Below are 22226 nucleotides of genomic sequence, written 5' to 3' on the forward strand. Positions count from 1 at the left end.
TAACTATAGCAATGGTTAATACCACCTGGTTCTTGCCAATACATGGTAAGTAAAACTGACATTTCTACAGCATATTTAAAATAACCACAGTTGCATCAAAGTGCTTTATACTTGCTTTACAAAGTGCTTACAAGAATAAGAAGGAACCAGATTATCCGCACTATAAGACACACTTAAAATCCTTTAATTTTCCCAAAAATCATCAGTGTGCCTTATAATCCGGTGCTCCTTATGTATGAATTTTACCAGTCAGGTTGTATGAGTCAGTGAAATGTTTAGCAGTTGAATTTTTTCTGACTGTATCAAGCTAAATTCGAACATAGAATATTGGGTGTAAAACTTAATCAATATATTTTTTTCCCATTCAGTAGAATAAAGAAGAAATGGGTTTTCTTCCAATTATTCAATTATTATTATTTTTTTTATTTCAGCCTTTGGCAAACAGAATTTCAAGAAAAATGTAAATGTTAATCTTCTCTTGATTTTCAGATTCGTCAATTTTTGATTCTTGTAACACAAATCTAATGGTATAATCCTTGCAAAATGCAAAAAATAGAAAAATCTGAAAATGAATAAAAGATATATTTTTTCTAAAAATTCAATTGTGTGGTGCAGAGATGAAAAAAATTTAATTGGAAAAATTAAAGAAATTTCTAGTACACTGCACTACATTAAAAAACATGAGTTTTCAAAAAAAAACTTTCTATTTTGCATTTAGCTGGAACAGGCAGATAAATAAATTAATAAACATTACACTGACTTATGAGGAGCAGGAAAGTCACTCTGCTTAAGTACAGCAATTTAATCAGGATTTTTTGTTTAACTCTCCAGCATCGGGCTGAACCAGTATTAGCATTAGACACTAACCGTGCTAAGCGCTAGTTCTTTTGCCATTCAAAGGTGAGTATTATTGTCCTGTAGCCTGCTGCTAACCCTGGCTAGCTCTGCTGGAGCAGTATTAGCATTAGCGACTAACTGCGCTAAGTGCTAGCTCTTTCACTGTTCAGAGGTGAGTATTAATAACCAGTAGCCTGCTGCTTACCCCGGCTAGCACTGCTGGAGCAGCATTAGCATTATCCACTAACCAAACTACAAGCCATTTATTTCAGGATATTTCATGTACTGACAACCATATAGACCTAGTTCAAGGTTATTTATAAACCAACCTTACCAAGTCACAACCAGAGCCAACTTCAACAAAAAGCCAAGCAGTACCTGAAGCCTGGTTGCCATGGTTTCCAGACCCTCGATTTTGGAGTCCTGCAGGGCGGAGTAGGTGCTGATGGTGCTGAACATGGTGAGGATCTTGTTAAGGCGCCTCTGGAAAGTGTCAAACTTGCCAAATATGTACATCTCGCTGAAGTCAAACTGTCGCTCGGATGGACTCTGCTCCAACTTCTGCTTGGTTTTGTGAAAACATTTTTGGTATTCCTAAAACAAATAGTGGCAACATGCCAAAAGAACAAGCTAAAGCCAAAATCAAAAGCTATAAGTCACCAATAAACAAGTTCTTATATCAACTTTATCAACTATCAGTGTTTGGCGATTTTTACAACCAATTAGGTCAATAAAAAATTGTCTTAATGCCATATTTAAAAAAGGATAATCAAGATAGTACATCTTTATATATACATTTATAACTGGCCAGGGAGCATATATCAAGCTTTAAACAGTAGATAGGTGTGTGCTTCTTATAAGAAACCTATAAAGCAACTATTTTATTTGGTAATGACTTTCATATTTTGCACTTTCCTTTAACTGATGTTATTTTTACACCTTGTTCAGTATAAAAGTTCAGTAATTTTGTAGTAAACTGCTTGCTCTTCTTAAAACAAAAGCTAAATAGCAATATTTTATATTGGTTTTATTGCATTTTTTTCATTGTGCTTTGATTTTCTTGAAAATAAATAAAAAAGCAATATAATTTTGCATATTTGCTAGCTTTAAATTTCGCTGTTTATTACTATTCTGGCTCATTTGCAAATAAACGAAAACTTAATAACACTGTCTTATTGTAGTTGATAATTAAGAATGGCTCATAAAATCGTAAACTACTAAGACTTATCTTTTTCCACAATATCACACAATATTGCTAAAATTAACTTCTTTGACCTACATCATTTTAGCTAACCTTGATATCATTTATGTTTCCATGCATGGTTGTTTGAATGAACAAACAAAATAAATTTAACAATATTTTAGCCAAAAACAATTGCATACACACATTGCATACACACACTTCATACACACATACTTTCTTCCAAATTATTAATAATTAAAAGTTAATTGTCCCTAAAAAGGAAGTAATTATATTATAATGATATTATATGATCATTGTATATCAGTAGTATTAATCAGACATATGGTTAAATATTGTTTAGAAACAATAATTTAGTTCCCCCTGATGTTTCTTTTGATATGAGAACATGCTTATACTATTGGAAGCCCTTTTTTCTTTTCTTTTCTATACCAAAAATCTCTTATCCACTGTAACCACAACAGTACAAAGACAAATTCATAAACAGACACTGTAGGGAGTTTCTAATATTTATTATTATAAGCACAGTCATTGAAAGTAGAATCTAAATTGTGTCATTTGGAGAAAAAAAAAGTAATTCTATCCTTATAATGACCGACGACAGCCTAATAATAGTCTTTGCATTACTATGATGTGAAGTGTGAAGACTATTTTATATTGGACATTTAATAATTGTGTGAGAAACAGCATGTAATGAATCAGTCTAATAACAGCTCTTCCATTACTAGTGTAGTGACAGAAGTGAGTGTGCTTTCCTCCATGCTCTAACATACTTTATGTAAGTCAGATCTTTTGTTGTGTTAGATGTATTGTCTTATTGTTCCTGGAAACATCTAAAGAAGTGGCTTATTATCATGTAAGGAAAGAGGCATTGAGAGTATAAGCAGCCATTCTAAACAGCACAGTAAAGACAGGGTGCGAATGTGTATCCAGTACTCTCTGTAGCTCTTTTATAACGGGATGGGGGTGGGGTGGTGTTGGTGAAACTGTTCCTGAACCAGCTTTTAAACAGTCCCATGCTGTGAAGCTCTTGTTACCTCATTTAAACGAATAGCAGCTCTGATTTTCTCGGCTACCACATCCTGAGGCTGGTCCCATATTGTTGCTGAGCCATTGTTGGTGATGTAGGCCTTGCAGGCTGTTATCATTTGATTGGTGACCTGAGGGAGAAAGGATGTTATAAATTAACTTAGACAACTATTAGAGATGCACTGGATATTTGACAAGCAAAAAATTTTGCTTAGAATGGCAAAAAACTCTTTCTGCGTTTTGAACAAGTGATTGAACAAGTGAAAGACCAAATAATTTATAAAAAACAAAGATTCCCTTGTTTAAAATGAATAAAATTGTATTTTAAACTAATGTTAAGATGCTTTTAAGCACCAGGAGCAGGCGCACACTCCTGCAACCTCACAACCCGCCAAAAAAGGCAGAGAGTAAGGGACACAACTGTTAAAACAGAGGTTTAGGTTGATTTGTAATTTACTCAGATACTATTAAATTAAATACATTAAAAAAGGGTTCAACATTGTTTATTACACTCAGTTGACTTATATATATGGTATATTTCCTATATCTTCACAAACTGGCTGTTTAATAGCTGAGCTAACATTGCCTAAGCATTTACCAAATGCAAAGGTTTACTTTATAAAATGTTTATTTATATTTTCCTTATATGACCACTATATATGGCTCTGCTGAGGTACATTTGTGATTAAAATAGGACTACTGATATAAATTCGTGATTAAAATAGCACTGATGCAGATTAGTTAAAACTACAATTGCACTACTTAATTAAATGTGTTTAAGAATTGCACTGCTAAGATAAATTACTAACTAAATATTTCTTTATTTAGTTTTGAGTTAAATGTTTCATTTTGTTTGGTTTTGATTTCTGCCAAAAATGTGATTTCAGTGCATCCCTAGTAACGATTCAAGTCTGTTTGACTAGGAGTGTGTGTGTGAATGATAATGATAATGATAATGTAAGACAGTTACTCATACTTTCACAAAAAGGGAGGTGATCTTCTCAGAGGTGTTGTAGTAACGGGAGATGCTGTGGATCATGCGGATGGCGTTTATGAGTCCCGGAATAGCCTCCACCATTGACACCTGTATTCAGCCATGCAACAAACATGTGTAGTTTCAGTGTTTAGGATCAATTCTGAATAAATAATTACAAGGAAAAGTGAATGAATTCAACATACAACATTTTAAAATCATTCATTTTAAAATGAGCAGTGTCTGTTCTTTGTGTAGGCTCAAATGCAACAGAAAATTACGAGTAAGATACTGCTTGAGAATATAATAAATTGTACAGGCCAAGTGGAAAACCAGCACTGTGCATCTTACAGGGTTGCTGTTGTAGAGGGGGTCGAAGAACCTCTCCAGTGTATAAAGGTACTTCACATTGTCCTTGGCCTCATTGGCAGAATCCGTAATCCTGATGTCTAGCTCTCTCCAGGTCTGAAAGAGCAAATAACCCAAAGAACATGGGTAAAAATAATAGCAAGTTACATAAAATCATTTAATTAAAAACCCACAATGGTCACTGAAATAATGTGAAACTGACAAAAGTAAAAATAAATGAAAATGTACAGAATCATTAAAAAACAGAATCATTAAAAAACTATTAAACCTGACCAGGACAAAAATGATGGTACCCTTAGTAAAGTCTGAACATAATTTGACCATAGAGACGTGTCAAGCTAATGTGTTTTTTTTTTTTTAGTTAATATGATTAGTTATTAGTGATTAGTTAAGGGCTGCCTTTTGTCATTGATTCTGTTCATAATCTTTATGGACAGAATTTCTAGTTTGGTGACCTCAGGATTTTACATTTGTCACCTGAAAGCCTCTCTGGGGGTGTTTCAGGCATGTCAGACTAAGAAGAGACCCCAGGAATGACCTAGGACATGCTGGAGAGGTTATATCTCTCGGCTGGCCTGGGAACGCCTTGGTCTCCCCCCAGAAGTGCTGAAAAAGGTAGCGGGGGAAAAGGAGGTCTGAGCCTCTTTGCTTAGGACCCCCAGATAAGAGGTAGACGATGGATGGATGGATGAATGAATTAATGGATGGATGATCTTTTTTTTTGTTTGTTTAAGAGTCCATTTTACATATTTGATCCTTACAACTCACATCTACTGCAGGTGCCAATTACGCAATTTTATAAGTGGTATTAAACTGTAGTTAACTGTACAGTAGCAAAAGATATTGCATAATTCTTTAGTCTTGTATTATAAATAATTTGTATATTTTTGTGTATTTTTCTTATTTCAAATGAACAATAAAAATGGTTCTTCATTAAAATATAAAATGTATCAATTTATACACTTATTTATACACTTATTAATATGCCATACCATATGTCTGTCTTTGTGAAAATACAAAGTATTTGAAATGGCAGGTATTTGTAATGTGTGATAGCGTTTTGCATCATTACTACATCTCTGCTGTTTGTAGTAATAACAAACCAAACCGTGTGAATATCGGGTAAAAATTGGTAGAGCTGTGATTGATATAGATATAGATGTATTAAACACCTTTCTGTACATTCTGTACAAATAAATGACCCCTCTAATATGGCGGTTGTGATGAACATCAGCTCCAACAGGCATCATTGGTCTATGAGGCGTCTATGTATATTATTTCTATGAGTAAACTGATAGCAATTATTGCTAATCCACCATTTTGTTTTTCATAATAATAAACACACTGGGGCAATACTGAAACTGAAAATAAGCAGGACTGGTATAATTTATTATTACAGAAAAACATATTTCAGTTATTACAGTAATGTAAAAATGTCTCAGCAGTGTAGTTACTCTTTAAGGTATATTTGTCTTTAAGATAAACTCTCATGTTTTGTAATTGTTTAGGTGAATAAATGTGCAGCTAAAAAATGTCTTTTTTATTGTTTTTGGTCTAAAAGATTTTACATATACAGTTTTTACAGCATTTGTTACTGACTGATTCATTACAAGCAGCTTTTAAGTCTATGCCAGTTATTTATTAATTCATTAATTCATTTGCTCCTTAGCTGAAATTCAATTGATTTTAGTTTAAAATATGAATGTGATTAAATGTAATACATTTAGATTAATTAATCACGGACATGGAATCTTTTAATCGCCTGACAGCATTATTAAAAACCTTAAAATCTAAAATGTAACAAAAAAAGAAAAATAAAGAACAATTAAATAAAACAGATTTCATTAGGCCCTGAATTACACTAAATACTAAATACCGGTAAATAAAACATCTATTTAAATAAAACCATTGATTTTAAATATAGTTGAAATACTGATTAATTCATACTAATAGCACTCCAAAAGGTTGTATCGGTATATCATTTAATATGTCAATAACACAATTTTTTGATCGGAAACAAACTCTTGAAATACATACTTTATGTACTTTGAACATTCAGGCAATACTGTATTTATATTAGGGTTAAGTAGGATGGGATATTAGGACTTGTATTCTGAAGAAAATTCATTGGTGTGCATAAAGTCTTGATATAACTTTGTACAGAATGTGTGTTAATTTGGAGCTGGAACTACATAAAACTGATCTGAGAGACTAATTATGAAGAAGCACCTTGATGAGTTTAGACTTGGCCATCAGGAGGACCCCCAGCACAGATTTGACGTCTGGGCTCTTAAGCTGGTCCAGCAGGTAGTTAAAGCGAGACATGCGCTTCTTCCAGTGATCCAGCTCTGCTCTGGGACCAAGATCATCACCCTCCTTCCTCAGCTGATCACTCTCTGCCAGGACCTTCAGAAATAACAACAGATACTGTTCACATTTCGCAATAGCCATTTAAACGTTTAGATCAACAGGCTGATTTTCAGTCAGTCAATCTGCCTATGTAAAGTCAGTAATTGTGCCTGAAATTCATTATTTGATTTCAGTCAATTTTCTCTTTTTTTAACTTTCATGTGATTATTGTAGGTTGTATAAATGTGTGTATATAGTATTTTTCTTTTTTTTTGGTTAATATGATTACTCACATCTACTGCTGGTGCCAATTACATAATTTCATAATTTTATATGTGGTATAAAATGTGGTTTATATTACTGTACTGGAGCATAAGATATTGCATAATTCTGTATTGTTGTATTACCATTAGTCAGCGTGTTAGCCTAGGGCTATTTTGCATTATAGGCTATTAGATCAATACATTATAAAGCACAGCTGGCTTCAGATATTGCCATATTATAACATGGAATGTGAAATAAACTGTGGGTGGCACTGTTAAGGAGGCACTGACTGCTACAATTTTTTTTTACCACAAAATGTACCTTTAAAACAAAAATTGTTTTAGTCTTTGTGCTGTACGATTATACAGTTGGGTAATAGGCTATTTATATACAGGGGTTGGACAATGAAACTGAAACCTAGATTTAGAACACAATCATTTATTGTCCTGACAGATAGTTCTGGTGGAACAGGAGAATTAAGGTGCACATTAAATTCTGCCGTGATTTGAGCAGCCGTGGTTTTATGTTTTTTGGATACAATCCGGGTTAACACCCGAACATCCCTTTCAGACAGCTTCCTCTTACAGCGTCCACAGTTAATCCTGTTGGATGTGGTTGGTTCTTCTTGGTGGTATGCTCACATTACCCTGGATACCGTGGATCTTGATACATCACAAAGACTTACTGTCTTGGTCACAGATGCGCCAGCAAGACGTGCACCAACAATTTGTCCTCTTTTGAACTCTGGTATGTCACCCATGATGTTGTGTGCATTGCAATATTTTTGAATAAAACTGTGCTCTTACCCTGCTAATTGAACCTTTACACTCTGCTCTTACTGGTGCAATGTGCAATTAATGAAGATTGGCCACCAGGCTGCTCCAATTTAGCCATGAAACCTCCCACACTAAAGTGACAGGTGTTTCAGGTTCATTGTCCAACCCCTGTAACATGGAATTGCTCTTGTTCACAAAAAAGTACCTTTTTTACCATTTACATTTTGAAATAGTGATTAAAAGTTTAGATCAACTGGCTGATTTTCAGACATTATAAATGAAGGTTCAGAAGTTTGGAATAACTGGATACAGGTATAAAATAACCATTCAAATGTTTGGAAAGTGGGTTAAAAAGCTTAATCAATAGATATCAATAATACAAACATATTAATGGTTTGGAATAACCATTTATACATTCAGAATTAAGTTTAAACACTTGGAAAACAGGTCTAACATTTTCAATAACCACATATAAGTTTGGAATTACCATTCAATAATTAATAATATACATTAAATCTTGGTTAAATGCAACCATTATTTCGAAAGAAGGTGCAATAAAACGACGAATAAAGACAAAGATGATGCAATAACATTTAGACAGCTACACAATATTAGGGATTTGATACTATAGTAAAATCAATGCCTAGAGTATCTTATATTAAAAATAGTTTATTACATTTTGAAGCCAAGGCATTAACTGTGAACACATATACTCTCAGAAAACAAAACATACACAACCGTCACTGGAGTGGTACCCCTATTATCACTTGGGTGGAATGTCTAAACGAGTTGTACCTTTGAGAAGAGTACATTTGCTCTGTTTGTACTTAGTTAAAAAAATACCTATATAGTACAATTTTCTCTGACAGTGAACTACATGATTACAAAATATGATCATTTCACAATACAGGAAAATAAATACATTCCCTTATACCTATATACCTTATACCTATACTCTAAATTCCCACTCTTAATAACTTAACATTGACCATAACAATACCTGACACCTAATAGCTAAGCTGCTGGGGCCTTTTTCATACGATCAGCAACATTTAACCCAAAAGACAAAGCATGTTTTTAAACACCTAGAAATATCTAGTTTAAAATATTTGAAACACCAAAAAAAATAATAATAAATAAACGAACATGATTCCAATCCTTTGAACAGAACTGTATGTTTAGCTCAGTCAGAAAGTGTAAGGTTCAATCTATAGTGTGTATCTTTGATCTTTTGCTAATAAAACACCATATAACATCAACCCATTTCTTACTTGTTCAATCTGCTTAATCCACACCCTCATGTAGGCTTCAATCTTCTCCAGAGCTTCAGGGCTGTTGGCCACGGCTGTGTAGTCTGAGGGGCTTTTTAATGTTTTCAGATCAAAAGTGTCACATTCTTTGAGGTTCACCTGGGGAGTTGGACACAAGCGACAGAGTGTGTGTTCACCACATTTTGTTGCAAATGTGACTTTTACCAAAGGCCTTATCTTATCAGCAGTCGCACTTCTCGTGTCTGTGCTGAACCACTGAATGCAGTGACGGATTCAGGTCAAAGAGAAACCTGTACTATAGACGACAGATTATATAGATTTAACACATTTCATCTGTGTGAATTCCCTGAGTTACAGTGTGCTGTTATGTTACAGTGAAGAAATCTATATGTGTGAAAAGCAGCTTCAGTTATTTCAGTCTTTTAGAGCCTCACCTGCTCTGCCACTCCATGAAATTCACACAACTGGATCGATATTGACCTAATGTATGTGCGTAGGTGTGCATGTGTGTGTGTGTGGTGTGTGTTTAAGTGTGTCACCTTCTCCTCCAGGCTCTCCTGTGCCCCAGCTAGCACAGAAACAAAGCTCTCCAGAGAGCTGATGAAGTCTTGTTTGACGGTTTGAGCCTGAGGGCTGGCCAACTCTCCCCAGCCATGGTTCATGTTCCTCAAAGTGGGGATGAAGACTTCGGACAGCAGCTGCTCCGTGCTCTTCAGCAGACCAACCCCTGTGGTGTCCATCATGTTGAAGTTCACATCCTAGCCGGGGGCAAGGAGCACAGTGTGGAATAAACAAGTGGTGTAATAACAGTGTGGCAACCTATAGAGACGCCTATGTATACAGTGTACGTATACTTATCATCAAAAAAAAAAAATTGCACATAGAAGAAAGGGTTGAATTTTAAATTACAATGCTTTTAGAATTGAAGATGACGATTAACAGGAAGAATAACTGATAAAAATGTATATTAGTTTATTTTTTTATCAGTTATTCGTCCTGTTTATCTTTTCTTTTCCATTCGCAATACCTAGTGAAGCCATATGTACAAAAACAGAGTCTTTCAGCATGGGGTTATAGTTGTAGAGGTTCCTAATGGTGTCCTGTGATAATTACCAGTAATCTCTCATAAAATTTCTGCAGATTTTGCGATAGGGGTGGAGTGTTAACCAACTAGACATTAGTCCAATTTTTTATTAGTTATTCTTTTTGTTAATCTTTATTTTCCATTCGCAATACTTAGTGAGCCACATCTACAGAAATAGAGTCTCTCAGTATGAGGTTGTAGTTGTAGAGGTTCCTAACGGTGTCCGGCAATAATTACCTGTAATCGCTCATAGAATTTCTGCTGATTTTGCGATAGGGGTAGAGTGTTAACCACCTAGATATCAGTTTAATTTTTTAACGAGTTATTCTTACTGTTAATTAATGGTTCTTAATGGTGTCCTACGATAATTATCCGCTAATCTCTCACAGAATTTGTGCAGATTTTGCAATAGAGATGGAGTTCACCTTGGAACTAACTACGGTGCCTCCAGACACAATTCATTGGTTATCTCCACCAAAACAAAAGCAGGACTTGTCACTGAAGAGGACCCAATGCCATTCTGAGATGGTCTTTGTACATATACAGTAGTCCTGCGTCATGCAGCCGTCTGCCACTAGTGCTGACACTAAAGGCCTCAGCATACTTCCTGCAGAGAGTGCGATCATTTGGCTTTGGCAAACAATGTGACACAATTAAACAGACATTGGACATGGGCTTTGCTGACCGATTCCTGAACATGGAAGCTGGGAGAACTCTGTGGCCTAAGGTATTACACTACAACAGCTGTGTGCAGCAATGCAATAGGGAAGTAGGCAACAGGAAAATGAAACCACAAAAAGTATGCCATCTCCTCAATGGCGAATTATGCAATGTATTCCAGTCTTGAAAACGCACTGGTTTTCTTATGGTCCAGGACTCTGATCTCAGCTGAGGCAGGAGAGGCCTGTAGTTCCTTAAATGTTTTTGCAGCAAATAGGCTCCACTGAACTACATTCATAGCTAGTCGTAGAGAATGTCTGCAACAATAGTCATTTCAGGTGCTGAAGATTGACCACTGTTACAGTTGTTCTCTTTATGTCTATGTGTGTATTTAGTGGAGCCCTGGAGCCATAGACTTTGGCTACGTTCACATTACAAGCTACATTGCTCAAATATGATTTTTTATGCTTGATGGTTCACATTCACAAATGTATGTGACCTGTATTTGTGTGTAATGTGAACAAATCTGTCTCTGAAACATCTCCCATGTGCACATTGATATGTGTATTAATGTCACCTTCTTCACAAACAACAAAAACGTCATATTTGAGAGACGACTCGTAGCTTTATAAAGGGAAATGGATGAGTTAGCAGCTCATATGTGGAGCATGTTTTGCTGGAAGGGGAGTAAACAGCTGGTCTGAAGTTCATGCTCAGGTCGAGGAGGTGAAAAAATGCCAGGCGGTTTGCTTTTGCTGTTTTTGCAGCTATAGCTGCACCAAAAGATGTGTGGGTACGAGAGAGAAGCGTAAAAGCAAAAACGATGCATGAATTCTGGTTTAACCGTTCACATTCATGTTGCATGCCCATGGATCGGATATGTATCTGATTTAGGACCACATATAAAAGTGACTCAAATCTGATTCATGTGAACGTAGCCTTAGTCTTCTCTGTGATATGATGTGTCTGATACCTTTTGAACCCTGAAGGTTCAAACAGAGTTGCTACCTAACTGTATTAAAGTGGTAAAAAGGTCTAATGTTCCTGCCAGTCTATCTATAAACTTTATATCACTACATATCTATATATCACAATACACACCAAAAGTAGGTTACAAAATAAATGCAAAAAGTGAACAATTCCTGAAATTCAGATTTGGTACATTTAATGTTGTAATAGAGGCATAAGTTATATTTTAGGTTGTTTCTGGCGTACTCTGTGGATGTTCTCTGCCGTGACAGCCTTGGAGTTGCTCGCCCGAGTGAAGAACACGCACATGCCAGTCAAAGTGACGTCAGTGCCCTCCGTCACGAACACTCTCATTTTCTTGCTGCGGATCACAGTGGATGCAACAGCTAGCAAACACAAAAAAAAACAAATAAAGATCAGTGAGTATTTGTAAAATGTCAACTGAAAGCTCCATGAACCACAGCTGGGTTTTCAGAAAGCTTTTTAAGCCAAAGACAACTCTTAAATTGTAGATACCTTAGGTTTTATGATGTTCTGGGAATCGGGACCCACTTTATTTAACTTTAAACCTCAGTAATATTGCTTTTGTTGCTTTTTTAATTTTACAGTTGTGTGGGTCTCCAACAGAAAAAGTCTAATACAGACCCAGAATCTATCATGATCACCCTGATGTCATCATTACTAACCTGACTCTACTGGCTCCATCTCTTGAAAGTAAAACATGAGATGCCGAAGGCCGTCAATGGCAAAGAACTGCTCCATCCTCTCAATCTAGAAAAGCACATTCACAGTAATGATCATCGTAGCCATTGTGCAAAACAGTCTTTCATCGAGGAAAGCTTACTTATACTGTAATCCATTGATATTGGTTGATCTTATGCCATATCTACTGTACCTGATTGCCTTCCAAAATGGATTCTTCCACTTCAGCTTTCTCAAGTCCTGTGCAGGAAGCCACAATACTGAGCACGTAGTCATGTCTGCCATCCAGCTGCGCTCGTTTCGTCTCACGCTCTTCCTTCAGTTTTTGCTGGAAGACAGAATGGAAAACAGGTTATGCCTGGCCTAGGGGTGTATGATATGGACACAAAGTGTGCAGGGTGATAACGCTGTTGCATACCTCCATATTGGATATCTGCCTCCTTCTACCTCACTTCGCCTTACTCTATCTCACTCTACCTCACTGTACCTCTTTGAAGTGGAGTAGTGAGGCCTGCTCTCTTAATGCTTTACTAACCCTTTGTGATTAAACACCTGTGACCAGTATCTTTGCTTCTGTTTTGATTGCTCCAACCTCCCTAACCCACCAGACCAGACATTTCTCATGTTGCAGCCTACCCTAGACAGAAAGGGTTAGCTGAGCATTTGGACCAGAATCTGGCCTAGATTCAGTACAGAGCCAGTGCAACTCAGGCTTGGTGTGGGAATAGTATGGTATGGAGTGATTTTTGCTATGTGGGGTATGAGTGAAAACAAATACACTTATGATTCTTGGACCTACTGTAACTGTAAACTGTAGCATGACACCTGCCATGAAGGACCACACACAACCTTCTACAAACCAATCAGTGTCAGATATAAAAATATTAAAAGTTCATTTTTAAGAATTAAAGTTAAACCAAAACTATCCAGACCTATTGTAGACAATGTAACAAACAAAATAAACTTGGTTTGGACTCTGGGCCAGACTTTAAAAGGTGTGAAAAAATGCTCTCAGTCGGTTCAATCTAGTTCCTTTTCAGTACTCCTAGGACTAAAGAATGATGTGTTTTACACACACACACACACAGTGATTGTGGACCGCCTTTTTCACCAGATTGCTTAAATATGTGTGATTATGTAAAGAGGTGGCAATTACCTTTAAAATAAAATCAAATTAGAACAGTAATAAGTCTAAAATAGCTCTAAAAATAAATGTTCAGAAACCCACAAGATTTCTAAAGTACTAGAAAACAAACAAAAAAAAGGATAAAGCGTCCAACCTCTAAGGTCAAATACTAAAATACTGGCATAAATCAAGTCAATTGGGCCAGCCCTTTAAAAGGAATAACTTCAACAACACCTGAAACCGACAGCAGGGACTCAAATTCTGTTGTCATTCATGGTTAACCAAATTAGCATATCAGAATAAAGACTTTTATGGACACAGTGTTCACATAACAAATAACAGATATGTTTTAAGAGACCGGTATGTATAATAAATGACTGCATTTTCAAAAAGATGATGCATTGCTTGTAATTCACTGGATTTAACACCTACCATACAAAAAGCACCCCAATGAACCTGCAATCAAATCCTTTACTCATGCTAATATCCCACTTAGCATTACAACAATAGGTAAACAGAATGTTTACTCATCAGTGGGAACACAGCGCACAATAAACAAAAGCAACCCCTTTGTTCATTAGTGTCAGAATAGTTAGCGTCAGAATATACAGTACACACAGTGAAATGATGGCATTGTAATCATAGACACATCAGTAGACGAATACGTACTTTCAGCGCTGTAATCTGACTGTTGGATATCAGGGATGACTGTAACTGCCCTTTGGATTGGGTGAAGTTTGAGCCACTCATTGTGTTCAAGTCAACTGGGCTCCATCCATCCACAAGCACTTCAGTAAAACTTCCTCTCATAAAGTAGAAAAGAAGTCCCACTATCTGTTCTACACTCCTTAAAAACTCAAACTTCAGCATGAACAGAAACAATCGAGTGTATTTTAGCCTCCCGTGCTCTGAGTATCCATCTATCCAGCTCTTTGAATCACTGCTGCTCTGTTCTCCAGGTTTTTAAGGCGCCATAAAGACGGACAGGCAGACGGACAGAAAGACAGAACAGAACAAAGCCCAGCGCAGACTGGCCACACTAATCTGGGCCTTAGTAAAAGACTGTTGTAAGTTGTAAATGTTGCTTGCCCAGGCTGCTAGGAAACACTGCAAAAAAAAAGCAAGACAATAAATTCAGCTGTTTTGTGAGCCGGATGCAGATGCTCAAGAACTTTTCTCGTTTGTTTTTTCCAAGGTAAGTAAAGAAAGCTGAGAATGCTTCTGTTCTTTATAGTGGAGGTCTTAATACTATGAGTGCATCGTATCATAGCAAACATGATAATATTGTCAGGCTAGCCACTTCCTGTCTGCCTGCCATGGACTCTAATTCAGTGACTCAGAACTACACTCCCCAGAATTCCCCTGTGCTCTCTCGATACGAACGATAAAACAATCTCTGTGCATTTTAAATGGGGAGTGTTTCTCATTGAGTAATGTAATTGAATTGTGACAGTCCTATATTTAGCTACACATACTGTAAGCACAGATAGGTTGAAATTACTTAGAAAATTTTTACAAAAACCGGTTGCCTTAAAAAAGTTAAGTAATGAGTAATGAAAACTTAAGTTAGCTTAACTTAGAACATCAAGTTATTACAACTAAAGATTATTTTGTTATACTGTAAGACCAGATAAGTTGAGTTTAGCCAGTTTGTTAAAATGTTTTAATTAAAGGGGAATGAAAACTTGAGTTAGCATAATTTAAAACATCTAGTTATTACAACTAAAGAAAAACTTGGTTTATTTCTAAGGTAGCCCAGGGGGAATCACTACACACTGATGGTGGGTGTTTGTCAGAAACTGTTGGACATACCCAGTATGCAAATAGATTGTGACAGAAGCCAATGGAAAACAAGCTGCCAATGGCAACAGACTAAACTCAGTTATTACAAGTTGCAAAAGTTGATTTTGAATTAATTAATTAACTTTTTTTTAATTAAATTTAGAGTATTCAGAGGTAAAATGAGTTTTATCTTTTTTTTCTTTTTGGCAGGCCCTGCCTCTGCTTTTTTTTTTTTTTTTTTGGAAAAAAAGCCTTTATTTGACAAACATTGACAGTTACAATATCACAAAAACACACAACATCAAAAACATTTCATATCATATTACAATAATTATTAATATTGCCTCCGCCATGATCTGCTTTCTCTCACTCACTGAACAAATCCCGTCCGGGAGGGGGGAGAACAGGCCAATCAGAACCCTCTCTGTTTTCTCTCTCTACTTCCCACACGCGATTAGAGAATAAAAGTCTGTCGCCTGTGTGCGCGTTTGTGTGCAGTGCGCTCTTGGGGCACTCGTTCTGAATTCCGGGAGATTATATGTGACTCGCGGGCATCAGGGAGCCACTATCGAAATGCGGGAGACTCCCGCAGCTTCAGGAAGACTTGGTTTGTCTGAAGTTGGTTGAACTCAAAAATCTCTGTTTGAATGTATATGTGTCCATAAATGTTCAGCTAACTCAAAATAGTTGAGTATTGCTTAAAATATCCAATTTTATGTAATACAGACTGAAATCATTTGAGTGTAAACTACGTATGGGTTTACAGTGCAGTCATTAAGTTTCTGTCTGCCCTGTCCTGCCACTCAAAAACTTCAGCCACTGCTGAAGCTCTAAAGGCTTCATGTTTGAATTAGAATCCGGAGGATTTCTCAGCTTAGAGGCATTAAAACTCAGTCCCTTGTGGATTTGTGGCCTCTTCCTTCAAGAGATGCAGCACATCTGAGACTCTGAATTGATTCAGCTTCTGAGCATGGAAACTAAGTCTGAAACCGTCCAATAATAGATGGCTGCACAGACAGATAGACAGACAGAAAAATGTTCGATACTGATACCAATACGGTACCTTGAATTCGGTACAGATACTCAAACTATCCTTTTTTTGATACCTTTGTCTAAATTGCAACCAAAAATACAAAAATTAATAATTATTCTCACACCACAGATTTATTTAACAGCTGGCATGAGTAATGCTCATACTGTCATCATGAGAGGCTGCCATACTTTTGGATCTTGTTGGAACAATAAGCATGAGTGTAGCACTTTATTAAGAACTTTCTATTAAAAATAACCCAGTCTGAAGGGTGTTTGGACAAACTGTTAACATTTCTGGATCTTGGGACGCTGTGGGAGAACAGAGGTGTGCTATTCATCAAGGGTAAGTACTTTTTATCATGTTTTTAATGGACACCAAAAGTCCATTTTACACCAGTTTAAGTTCTCATTAAAAATTTAATTTAAATCATGATTTATCTTTTTAATTTTTGAATTTTCCAGTATTACTTTGAGGGGACAGTAATAAAAGTGAAGTGATACCTTTTTCTAAAACAGCCGACATGAGTAATCTCATTTTCATACTGTCATCATGAGAGGCTGCCATACTTTTGGATCTTGTTGGAACAATAAGCATGATTGTGGCGCTTTATTAAGAACTTTCTATTAAAAAGAACAGCATTACTTTAACTGCTTAAACTACAAATATTTTTCCCGAAGCATATTACTGGAGGTATTTCACTTTTTAAGAGTTCTTTTTTAAGGAATAACAGCATAAGATTGACAAAATTACATTATATTTATATTAGTGGTGTCAATCACTTAAAGGAGAACTCTGGTGTAAAATAGACTTTTGTTGTAGTAAAACATGATAAAAAGTACTTATCTTTGATGAATAGCACACCTCCGTTCTCCCACAGCGTTCTGAGATCCAGAAATTTTAACAGTTTGTGTGCTATTCATCAAAGGTGAGTACATTTTATCAAGTTTTACTACACCAAAAGTCCATTTTACACCATTTTAGAGTTCTCCTTTAAAATGTTATTAAAATCATGATTCATTTTTTTATGCTGGAATTTTCCAGTATTATTTGAGGGGATAGTAATAAAAGTGACGTGTGGTTTAGGTCTGGCAAACTAGATAATTTTTTACTGTATAATAAAATCTCAGAGTAGAAAGAGAGAAAAGGAGAGACAGCACGAATAAGAGCTTGTGTGTGTAATGGCGCCGTTGCGGTTGTTCCCTGAGTTTGGCGCGTTTATACGAGTATCGAAAGTATCGAAAACAGGCACCAATTTTCAAAAAGATACATTTCAGTTGCTGCATTTTTTGGTTTTGACTTTTGATACCCTGCCCTACTCAGGACTAATTCTGGGCTTGTTTGGGGAGGGGCTTATTATCTATCATTGGTTTGTTTTCACACTCTTTTCAAACTCTTTCCAGCCCGTTAATCACTTGCACAAAATTCTATGTGCCACTTTTTTCTGCGTGTAGGTTCACAAAAGCTTCAGATATTTGCTGCTTTTTTATCATTTTGCATAGACAAAAAAAATAAATAAATAATTGGAATACATGGCATTTCATAGTGCATGAGCCCAACCAAACAAGAAGCAGTTTTATTATCCATGCACCTAACCCATGGAGCAGGGGTGTCCAAACTACGGCCCGCGGGCCATTTGCGGCCGGTTTCCTTCTGTGGAGCGGCCCGCAAGGTATTTTAGAAATAGAATGAAAGTTGGCCCGCTGTTAAGCAGGTTTTTATAATGTGAGATTCAAAGTTTGAACGCTAGGTGTCAGAAACAGGCCAAAGAGTCTAAAAGCGGAGAGAGTGCGCATTTCTAGCGCAGAAAAACGGGGCAAAGATTCTAAAAGTGGAGAGAGTGCGCATTTCGAATCGCGAAAAACGGGCCAAAGAGTCTAAAAGCGGAGAGAGTGCGCATTTCTAGCACAGAAAAACGGGGCAAAGAGTCTAAAAGTGGAGAGAGTGCGCATTTCGAATCGCGAAAAACGGGCCAGAGTCTAAAAGCGGAGAGGGTGCGCATTTCTAGCGCAGAAAAACAGGCCAAAGAGTCTAAAAGCGGAGAGGGTGCGCATTTCTAGCGCAGAAAAACGGGGCAAAGAGTCTAAAAGCGGAGAGGGTGCGCATTTCTAGCACAGAAAAACGAGCCAAAGAGTCTAAAAGACAGAGAGGGTGTGCATTTCTAGCGCAGAAAAACGGGGCAAAGATTCTAAATGTGAAGAGAGTGCGCATTTCTAGCACAGAAAAACGGGCCAAAGAGTCTAAAAGCGGAGAGAGTGCAAATTTCTAGCGCAGAAAAACGGGCCAAAGAGTCTAAAAGCGGAGAGAGTGCAAATTTCTAGCGCAGAAAAACGCGCCAAAGAGTCTAAAAGTTGCCATAATTAAGGAGTTTAATATTAAGAGACATCATGAAATTAAACATCAATTTGAAAAATCTTAGTTTACACAACACTGTCAAAGATAGTAAGTATATATAATCAGGAAAAAAGTATTATTTAAAGTGGTATATTTCATTATTTGTTTTATTACAGAGTCTGTGGCCCGTGACTTCAAATATATTTCTCCTTCTGGCCCCCAACAAAAAAAGTTTGGACACCCCTGCCATAGAGCAAGTGCTCCCAGGTCAGAAAAAAAGTGCTTGTGGGAATTCACCCTTAATGTAGCTAACATATATTGTTTTATCTTTTCTTAGGTGTATCGGATTTGAATACTGCACTTATTTTTACTTATTTTACTTAGTTCTGTCTAATAAAAGTGTTTCATCTCATATGTCGATTTTTTTTGTAAAACATTCTATATGTTTTGAGACAGGAACTAGAAAAGTGTCTCATGACTTTTGCCACATGCCATGAAAGCTTAAACTTAAATACTGCAGTGACCTGTGGGATATTTGTGTGAACATCCTGCATTAAATATGGGTATGATTGCCTGTTTACAGAGACAGTTTTAGCCAGATGTTGCCAGTCATGATCATTAACCCCCCCATTGCACTGTCCACAGTGGGTGGTAATGGCCTCTATGATGTATTCCTGATACATATGAGACACTGCACATCAAGGAATGTCTTAACCATCTGGTACCCTCTATCTGACCCATCGCCTGGCCAAGCGCATGCTGGTCAATATAATCTCACTCACAAGTTAACACCTCACAACTTATATGGGTGTAGTCATGTCCAAGCCATCCTTTGAGATAACATTTTAATCAATGATCAATGTACATACTGTTATCCTATGTGATCTGAACTGTCAGTGTAAGATATATTGAAAACAATTGGATTTGTATTTATCAATACACCATTGCAGTGTTGCAGCAATACACCAAGCCACAGTGGCCCACCCTCACAGCCAATTTAAAGATAAAATCTTTACCCTTGCCCCTTTAAACGCCATATCTGCTCTGGGGACCCACAGCTAATGTTCCTCAGAGTTGTAAGCCAGGTTTGCTACTTAGAACCAATTTTGCTTAATGGCCAAAACCCAAACACTGATCATATCAGCAAAGGATTAGTCCACAGGGTGTTATTTCACAGCGAGATTGCTACAGAGCTTTAGAGAGGCAGTGGTGGCTGAACTAACAGCCTGTAGGGCAGACAATGGTACCTGTTAAGTCAGTCCAACTTTGACTGCTACATTTTCTGTAGGTTTTTTAGTGTCAGAATTTAGCCGACAGCACTCCTCTATAGTTGCTGCACATTAAGCATTGGTGCCGTTAGCATTAATATGAACCCAATCCAGATGGTTTGGGGTGAGCTGGACCACAGAGGGAAGGTAAAGGGGCCAACAAGTGCTAAACACCTCTGGGAACTCCTTCAAGACTGTTGAAAAACCAATTCAGGTGACCACCTCTTTTTGTTAAGCACAAAAAAGTCCATGTGTTCATTCATAGTTTCGATGCCTTCAGTGATAATCTACAATGTAAACAGTCATGAAAATAAAGAAAACACACGAAAAAGAGAAGGTGTGTCCAAAATTTTGGCCTGTACTGTATATGTCATATTAACTCACCTAAACATGCCTTTTGCAATCATTTAGTCCCGCGTGGACAATACTACAATAACTATTATAAACTGTACAGCGGGCAAGACTTTCATTGTTTTTTACTTTTACCAGACTTGGATATACTTTAGAGTAGTCTGAAGTAAAATGAGTAAAAGGAGGGGAAAAAAACAATCCCCGCCCACACTAATAACTGACTGACTGACTCACAGAGTCTTTGTAGAGAACAGGCCAATCAGAACCCTCTCTGTTTTGCATGTGCTTCATGAATATGCACATGAGAGGAACGCCATTCTCTACCTCTCTTTTTCTTTCCCAAACATGATTGGAGAAAAAAGTCTGTGTTGCCTGCCTGCACATTTGTGTTCATTATTGGGTCACTTGTTCTAAATTACGGGAGATTTAATCTGACTTGCGGCCATCAGTGAGCTGTTATTGCAATGCGGTAAACTCACGCAACTTCCAGGAGACTTGAGACGTCTTGTTATTACATCCACATGCTTTTAAAAATGTATTTTTTTCTGGTCAAAACCAGGCAAACATATCTACAAACATGTCACACAGAAGTCCTCATCACTGTGCTTTATACAGTACATTACCAGTCACATAAAAACCAATATTAATCAGAATATCTAGTATTGATAATTTCACTCTAGGTATATGTAATACTAAATGCATGGATGGAATAGAACACATTGGCAGATTCATCAGGAGATCATCATCATGTCACACAAACAACCTTTACAACCTTTACCTATAGGGGAGCTGGCCAAGTAGAATCACACACCACCATTGACAGGATTAGTGATGCAGTGGTGTGACCAGGGTTGTGCGTGTATGTACATTTCTTGGAATCATTAGAAATTCTGCAGGGTCAATGGAGTATCTTTAAATGTTAAAATTGACTTAACACCAAATTAAACAAAATGTCAAACTTAATATTAAACGGCAACACCTACATTTGAAAGAATAGAAGTTTAGAATAATTGCTGTACATGGTTTAATCCACCATTTACCCCCAGAAATTAAATACATACAGCTCTGAAAAAAATAAGAGGCCACCTAAAAATTATGTTTCTTTGATTTTACCAAATTGAAAACCTCTGGAATCAAGAGGAAGATGGATGAACACAAGCCATCAAACCAAGCTGAACTGCTTGAATTTATGCCCCAGGAGTGGTATAAAGTTATCCAAAAGCAGTGTGTAAAACTGGTGGAGGAGAACATGCCAAGATGCATGAACACTGTGATTAAACAGCAGGGTTATTCCACCAAATATTGATTTCTGAACTCTTAACTCTTAATCTTCAAGAATATGAACTCTCTGAAAGCTTTGCATCATTTTGTTATTTTAGTCATTTCTCATTTTCTGCAAATAAATGCTCTAAATGACAACATTTTTATTTGGAATTTGGGAGAAATGTTGTCCGTAGTTTATAGAATAAAACAACAACGTTATTTTTACTTAAACATATACCTATAAATAGTAAAATCAGAGAAACTGATTCAGAAACTGAAGTGGTCTCTTCATTTTTTCCAGAGCTGTATGTATTTGAAGATGAACATTCAGCTCTTACAGCAGTTACTACAGTACAAAGACATATGCAGTGTATCAGCTGGTTGGTCTTGGTTGCTTACAATTAATTAATTAAAACAAAACAAACCAAATAAATCTCACATTAAAACACAACATAAATCAGGACATTTTTCCTAAATGGCATCTTCACTGTTCAAAACTGTGATTTTCACCCAAATGTTAAACAGTATCATTTAACTTAACTTGAAACATGCTAAGGATGCTGGAAGAGATGCTGGAAACAAGCAGAA

At 36.7% G+C, this 22226-nt stretch overlaps 1 protein-coding gene across 3 annotated transcripts in view; it reads right to left on the bottom strand.

Moving 5' to 3' along the window:
* The window catches only part of dnah5 (dynein, axonemal, heavy chain 5), a 212011-nt gene that overhangs the window by 168890 nt on the left and 20895 nt on the right, over positions 1-22226 (bottom strand). For all 3 annotated transcript variants that reach the window (XM_049480737.1, XM_049480738.1, XM_049480736.1), the window contains exons 2-11: positions 12678-12812; positions 12469-12553; positions 12029-12168; positions 9609-9827; positions 9070-9207; positions 6639-6815; positions 4392-4505; positions 4044-4151; positions 3076-3198; positions 1216-1431 (exon numbers count right to left, since the gene is read on the bottom strand). In XM_049480737.1, the coding sequence (XP_049336694.1) occupies positions 1216-1431; positions 3076-3198; positions 4044-4151; positions 4392-4505; positions 6639-6815; positions 9070-9207; positions 9609-9827; positions 12029-12168; positions 12469-12553; positions 12678-12812 (1455 nt within the window). The remainder of the gene's footprint in view (positions 1-1215; positions 1432-3075; positions 3199-4043; positions 4152-4391; positions 4506-6638; positions 6816-9069; positions 9208-9608; positions 9828-12028; positions 12169-12468; positions 12554-12677; positions 12813-22226) is intronic.

The sequence above is a fragment of the Astyanax mexicanus genome, chromosome 6 (genome assembly GCF_023375975.1).
Source record: "Astyanax mexicanus isolate ESR-SI-001 chromosome 6, AstMex3_surface, whole genome shotgun sequence".
Classification (NCBI taxonomy): domain Eukaryota; kingdom Metazoa; phylum Chordata; class Actinopteri; order Characiformes; family Acestrorhamphidae; genus Astyanax; species Astyanax mexicanus.